Source organism: Cardiocondyla obscurior, linkage group LG06, assembly GCF_019399895.1.
Source record: "Cardiocondyla obscurior isolate alpha-2009 linkage group LG06, Cobs3.1, whole genome shotgun sequence".
NCBI classification, from domain to species: Eukaryota; Metazoa; Arthropoda; class Insecta; order Hymenoptera; family Formicidae; genus Cardiocondyla; species Cardiocondyla obscurior.
In genome coordinates this window covers 5,948,461-5,954,431 of record NC_091869.1, presented here as the reverse complement: position 1 = coordinate 5,954,431, position 5,971 = coordinate 5,948,461, and the positions used below count along the sequence as shown (strand labels likewise).

The window sequence follows — 5,971 nt, the reverse complement described above, 5'->3', positions numbered from 1 at the left end:
CTTGTAGTCGCACTAGCTCCAGTCGCCGGACTCGCCGATCGTTGCAACATCTCGCGTAACGGTGCGACGTCGGTCACGAGTTGATCCACGAACCGCCAGGTGGGTCAAGGGGCACGTGATCGCGGAGTCGCGCATCTAGATCATTCACACATCGTAATTATTCGAGGCTCTAATTTTTTTTTTTTTTTAATTTTTAATTAATGCGTGATACATTAAAAAGAAAATACATTTCCGTGGAAAAACTATCCTTTTTTCCCTTCCTTTCTTGTTACTTGCATAATTTTTATTAAAGATTAAGGGCCGGTTGTTCCAACTTCCTGGCAGTTTTACCTGTCAGGTAATCATATGTCTATCTTCATCTTTCTTCCTAAGTAGATAAAGATAGACATATGATTACCTGACAAGTAAATCTGCCAGGAAGTTGGAACAACCGGCCTTTAATGAAGCATTGATAAACCATGACATGCAACTTTGAGTATTAATTAATAATCACAATATTTAAAAAAAAGAAAAAAAATTACTTTGCTTCTTGAGATTTCATTGAAATCATGATTTCACCCGCGAAAACATGACGAAGTAATTCAGAATGTTTAGATAAGTGTGCGAGTTGCTTAATTAATTTGCCCGTGCTTTGTCGATTTTCTGTAGAACATTATTTCAGACAGCGCGACTGTATTTCATTTAGAGATCTATTTTAAAAAGGACCAAAAAATAATTTTAACAAATTTAAAAAGAAAGGTACGTAGAAGAATAGTTAGAATTTCGTGGGTGTTTGCTAGCAAAATATAACCTAACATTTCGAGAGCACCTTTTGAATTTTAGATAAAGCAGCCGTTCGATATTTTTTTTCTAACAACGTAAAGTAGAACGATTCATATCTTTCAGCATAATCGATCGAATGTTTGAATTACACCTTTTATAAACTGTCATCCGGTAAACTCAGTACATTTTTTGTTTTATTCGATTTCTCATTCGTTCACAGTAAAATATTATAAAAATCTAATTGTAAATTATTGCTTCTAGGTGACTTACACAAAGATAACGAGCACTCGATTACGTCACATCGTGATCAGGATCTACTTATGAACTGTTGACCTGCTTCTTGAGGCTGATATGACAGTGATACTTGGGGGAGGAATATCAGGTCTGTCCGCAGCATATTACGCTGTCAACGATGCCCGGCTCTCGTCTATTATTTTACTGGAAGCTTCGAGTCGCGTTGGTGGATGGATACGTAGTAAAAGTTCACCGAGCGGAGCGACCTTCGAGCAAGGGCCACGAACCATAAGAACCCACGGCCCACCCGCCACAAATACTCTTAACTTGATAGAAGACTTGAAGTTAAATGATAAATTGATTTCCGTTAAAATAAACAATCCCGTGGCCGCAAATCGATTAATTTATATGGACGAAGCATTGCATCGTCTTCCTAATAGCTTAACAAGCATTTTTAAGACAATCTCGTTGTTGGATAGTCCTATAATAAATCGCGTATGGACGGATTTGAAGGCTCCTAAAGTATTTAAAGAGGACGAGAGCATTCATAGTTTCATCCAGAGGAGATTGGGCCAGGATATTGCGGATAATATAATCAGTCCTATGATTTGTGGTATCTGCGCGGGAGACGCACGCGAAATAAGCGTCAATTTTCTGCTCAAATCGCAGTTCGAGGCCGAGCAAAAATATGGGTCCATAGTGAAAGGTCTTTTACTGAAAAGATTGAAAAAATTCTTTACAAAGTCGAAAAACAGTAATACAGACAACACACCTGTAGTCGAATCTTCAGCTTTGGCGAATAAAGCACGGCAGGAACATTGGATAATGTGGGGTTTGCAAGGAGGACTTGAACAACTACCTCAGGTGTTAGCCAATAATGTAAAGGAACGAGGAGTAAAGATACACACTGAAAAGAAGTGTGAAAAGCTTACGTTTAAATCAGACCGCGTAGAATTATTAGTTAATGGTAAATCTCAAGAATGTTCACGCGTTATTTCAAGCTTATGTGCAAAGGATCTGGGTAAACTGTTACAGGAGCAGCATCCTGTACTTTCAACTGAATTGAAAGCGATACCTACCGTGACGGTAGGAGTAGTTAATCTTGAATTTCAGGGAAATGTAATGCCTCTGAAAGCATTCGGTTTCCTTGTACCGCCAAAGGAAAATCTACCTCTGCTAGGAGTGATCTTTGATTCCTGCATATTTCCACAGTCTTCCACGGTATGCACATCTCAAATTTTTCCTCATTTTTAAGCTGTTCACTTCCATGTTAATTCACTCACAGCATAACTCGATCTTCATTCTTGATACAATTTTTTATTTCTATATATACAAAACTATGAGTTATAAATTATGCAATATATAAATAAAAATTTTTTTTTTATGATAATAAATTACGTGTTGTTATCATGATTTTTTAGGTGTTGACGATAATGATGGGAGGTGCGTGGTTCGAGAAATATTTCGGGCCTAATCCATCGGAAGAACAGCTATTAACGACAGCGATTAATCACACCAAAAGTATCTTGCAAATCGAAGAAGAACCAATCGCGCATAACGTTGCTGTTCTGAAGGACTGTATTCCGCAGCACGTCGTCGGTCACAACGCACGTGTAAAACGCATTCGCGATTATATTTCCGCGCATCGTATTCCTTTGGCCCTGTGCGGTTCTTCTTACGATGGTGTCGGGCTCAACGACGTTATTCTGTCAGCAAAACAGGCCGTTCGTGACGTTACAAAATTGTAGAATTTCTTGTGCAAAACCCTAGAGCACTATTAGCGGCATACAAAATAAATCGAACTACATGCAAATATCGTATTACATGCCGAAATCCAAACCATGCAAAAAATCTTGTTACGAAATTAAAATTAAAATCTGGATAAAAAATTCTAGGTTTAAAATCGAAATAATAATGAATAATGATTTTGCTGCTTAATAAATGGAGTGGTGAAATGTATTATGTAGAGTTATGTAGTTTTATTAAAAGTACAGTAAATTTGTTATGAAATATAAAAGTTACTTTATTAAAAATATGAATGTACAAATAATGTATATTAATTTTGTTTTAAGCAGTTAAAGGCCTAATTTTTTATATTCTTATAGCAATTACAATAGTGCAAATTATATTTATATTCTATCATTATTTATATGAAAAAAAATTTACTTTTTATTGCTCCTTTTATGTATGATTACATTAAAAACATAAAACTTTGCTATTTATATGCAACAAATTATATATAACGTTATTACAAAATGAAGCGACATTCCTGCAGTAAATATAATTAATACAAATTAAATTCTTTGCTTTGCTCAACATCAGTATGCAGATCAATTATATAACCATACAAAACTGCATTAATTCTACTTGCAAATTAATCATGCTGATTTAAAATAATTAAAATAAACTTATGATTCAAGTAAATTAACACAAATAATGTATGCATTCAGCTTTATATTCGTTGACAGATATAACAGTTGTATTGTCTAGTCTTTAATAGTACCTGCATATTTAACTTCATCAAAAGCTTTTCTTGCCTTTTTCAATTCTTCATTCATTGTTAAGAGATCTTTTACCCTGGCATATTTTCTAGAATCTTTTCTCACTGTGAATAAATATATTAATAAGGCATAAACTACACATAAGTATAATGTATTAATGATAATTTCTTAAAAAAAAGTACAAGCTTTAAATATGTTAAACTTATATGTTTTACCTAGAAATACAATATCTTCTACTTGAACTCGTCCTGTACGTCCAATCTCCATGGCTCGATGTGTCATCTCAGTTATAAACTCAATTACTAAATCTTCTAACAAATCTACACTTTCTGTATAGGGATTCTGATCATCGCCGAAGCCGTACATCATGCAGCGTAACTCCTTGGAAAACAGACGTTTTCGTCCACTAGGGAGAGTGCCGCCGAGTGGAATCTCCGCTTCCTCATCCTCAAACTGCTTAAAACAGCAAAGCACAAAGCACAGAGTTAGGTTATGTAATGGTAACTAATTTCAAATAATTATTTGCAAGATCTCCATTGTCTTAATAAATTTGACAAGCAAATTTTGTACAATAATTACGTCTAATTTGTAATTAGAAAGAAAATTTAAAGTAAAATTCAACCTGTTCAAACGTCTCTTCGGCCGTCATCGTTTACGAGGTATTTAATTAATTTTTGTATCCTTTCTTTATATTCTGTTTGCGTCTGTAGAATCTGCGAATATAAGCACCAGTGATTATTTAAAATTACTGATGGTTTTCTGTTAAATTTTGTTTCGACATCGCTAATTATTTCAACTTCGAGTGTTGTCCATTCACTGGCGCCGCCAGCGGATGAATCTTTTTTTTTACTTTTTTAAAGTCAACGGTATAGTAACAAGTTCGCGAGGAGTTGCGTTGTACACATGCGCGGCCCGAGCAGTAGACGTACTGCTAGTGACACGGTGGCAACGCGCAGACGCTGCCTGAACCTCGTTTCCGCTACGCACCACATCTAGGCACATGCTCGGACGGTTGCGGACGTATCTCGCGTCGCAAATTGGTGTTTCAGACTTTTTGGGTTTGTGCGAGCTCATTCAGAATGTGTTCCGCATGCGACGGAGCGTACGTGAAGTCGTCGATCGTGAACGTCGGTCGATTCACGTGGTGGCATTGCGCCGAGAAGAAACGGAGGCCATGTTGCGTTCTTTCCGGTACGGTGTGAAGACGAAGCGCAGCTCGCTCACGATAGTGCTCGTCGCGGCACGGTTTTTTACGGTACGTAACGCCATTCGGGGGTCTGTATCGTCGAAATTAGATTCCGCGAGACGCGGGCTTGGGGCTAGCGCATTGTTTTGGGTCATTCTCTAGCGAGAACGGTGGCCGAGTGCCGATGATTGCGTCGCGGTGTCTCGGAGGTTTCGTGCCGCCTTTGATATTCGTGTACGCGCGCGCGCGCGGTATTTTACGAGCGAGCTTTCGCGTTTCTCTGATTTCGTTGCTGTTGCGTCGTAGCGGGATAAAATCCACGTCGCGTAACGTCGAGAAGGCTACAAAGGGTCGCGCGATTATTTATCTGTAACTAGTGCGTACTTGGCAGTTCCTGGACTCTGCGAAACCGGAGGATTCAAGAGAGACGAGGATCGCCGCGGGAGACATCGGTGAAGCAATTTATGAAGTACGTATTAATGCTTTCATATTACGTATTAAGTATTAATCTCAATTTCGGAACAGTCGTTTAATTTTTCTGTGTTACTTCTGCGAATAACTGATGCGAGCAAGAATGTAATTAACTGTACTTAAGTAAATGTAATAAAAAAAAAAAGACCTTCGAATTTTGTAGGAAAATCCGGGTTTGGCAAAGATTGGTGCACAGAACTTACGTAATTATTTATTTCTAGAATTCTTTTTTAATTAATAAAATATTTGCATAATTTATATAAAAATGTTAAAATTTTTCATGTGCTAATTATGCTAAAAAACTAATATATGTACTTTGTGCATTACAGGTGAGTGTAGTGTTATTCGAAGAGGATGTGTTATATATGTGATGCGACAACGACAAATTTTGAACTTGTGCTGAGAGGAGGAGCTGGTCTGGGAGAGACATCAGGCTTCAGCGGAGCAACCCTGAGGTAAAGATCACTCCTTTTGCTCAAAATTATTAATTTCTTATTTACTTGTCTTACTTTGATATTACATATAAATAATTTTATTAATAAAATATATTCAAAGACTTAAAGACTTATAAGAATTTTATTTTAATACTTTGATTATTTTAAACAGCTATTTAATATGAATCTTATCTTTTATGTTGCAGGATTATTGTTGCTGTACATCTCCGCTGCTGCGCATCAAACGGTGAGTGATTTCCAAAATTAAATTGCGATTTATATGTATAATATAATGATTTATCATTTAATTTATATTATTTTAACACGCACGTAAATTAATCTGCAAATACTGTTGTATTAATTAAATATTTTTTTTATAATTT

At 36.5% G+C, this 5,971-nt stretch overlaps 3 protein-coding genes across 9 annotated transcripts in view; 2 read left to right on the top strand and 1 right to left on the bottom strand.

The window, feature by feature from the left end:
* Positions 1-74: 74 nt before the first annotated feature.
* Ppox (protoporphyrinogen oxidase) lies at positions 75-2,809 on the top strand. Of its 4 annotated transcripts, XM_070657647.1 has the most exons (4): positions 485-738; positions 823-933; positions 1,024-2,217; positions 2,418-2,809. In XM_070657647.1, the coding sequence occupies exons 3-4, from the start codon at positions 1,114-1,116 to the stop codon at positions 2,742-2,744; spliced, it is 1,431 nt and encodes a 476-aa protein (XP_070513748.1). In that variant the 5' UTR covers positions 485-738; positions 823-933; positions 1,024-1,113; the 3' UTR covers positions 2,745-2,809. The 4 variants fall into 4 exon arrangements, with proteins under 4 accessions (XP_070513751.1, XP_070513750.1, XP_070513748.1 ...); XM_070657650.1 differs by lacking the exons at positions 485-738; positions 823-933 and adding an exon at positions 75-99; XM_070657649.1 differs by lacking the exons at positions 485-738; positions 823-933 and adding an exon at positions 374-475.
* Taf13 (TATA-box binding protein associated factor 13) lies at positions 2,565-4,332 on the bottom strand. Of its 3 annotated transcripts, XM_070657702.1 has the most exons (4): positions 4,120-4,332; positions 3,713-3,953; positions 3,500-3,601; positions 2,565-2,702 (listed from the first exon to the last, which is right to left on the bottom strand). In XM_070657702.1, the coding sequence occupies exons 1-4, from the start codon at positions 4,144-4,146 to the stop codon at positions 2,698-2,700; spliced, it is 375 nt and encodes a 124-aa protein (XP_070513803.1). In that variant the 5' UTR covers positions 4,147-4,332; the 3' UTR covers positions 2,565-2,697. The 3 variants fall into 3 exon arrangements, with proteins under 3 accessions (XP_070513803.1, XP_070513801.1, XP_070513802.1); XM_070657700.1 differs by lacking the exon at positions 2,565-2,702 and having other exon boundaries at positions 3,431-3,601; XM_070657701.1 differs by lacking the exon at positions 2,565-2,702 and having other exon boundaries at positions 3,431-3,601; positions 3,713-3,950; positions 4,120-4,331.
* A 564-nt stretch (positions 4,333-4,896) lies between these two features.
* Positions 4,897-5,971, top strand: part of LOC139103218 (large ribosomal subunit protein mL62) — a 61,952-nt gene continuing 60,877 nt past the window's right edge. For both annotated transcript variants that reach the window (XM_070657695.1, XM_070657694.1), the window contains exons 1-3: positions 4,897-5,152; positions 5,484-5,609; positions 5,795-5,835. The gene's annotated coding sequence lies outside the window, so the exon portion shown is untranslated. The remainder of the gene's footprint in view (positions 5,153-5,483; positions 5,610-5,794; positions 5,836-5,971) is intronic.

Coding starts and splice junctions, on each gene's coding strand:
- Ppox (XM_070657650.1), top strand. CDS start 1,114: ATGACAGTGATACTTGGGGGAGGAATATCAGGTCTGTCCGCAGCATAT. Junction 2,218..2,417: donor TATTTCCACAGTCTTCCACG/GTATGCACATCT, acceptor ATGATTTTTTAG/GTGTTGACGATAATGATGGG.
- Taf13 (XM_070657700.1), bottom strand. CDS start 4,146: ATGACGGCCGAAGAGACGTTTGAACAG. Junction 3,954..4,119: donor CCGAAGAGACGTTTGAACAG/GTTGAATTTTAC, acceptor TGCTGTTTTAAG/CAGTTTGAGGATGAGGAAGC. Junction 3,602..3,712: donor AGAAGATATTGTATTTCTAG/GTAAAACATATA, acceptor ATTTATTCACAG/TGAGAAAAGATTCTAGAAAA.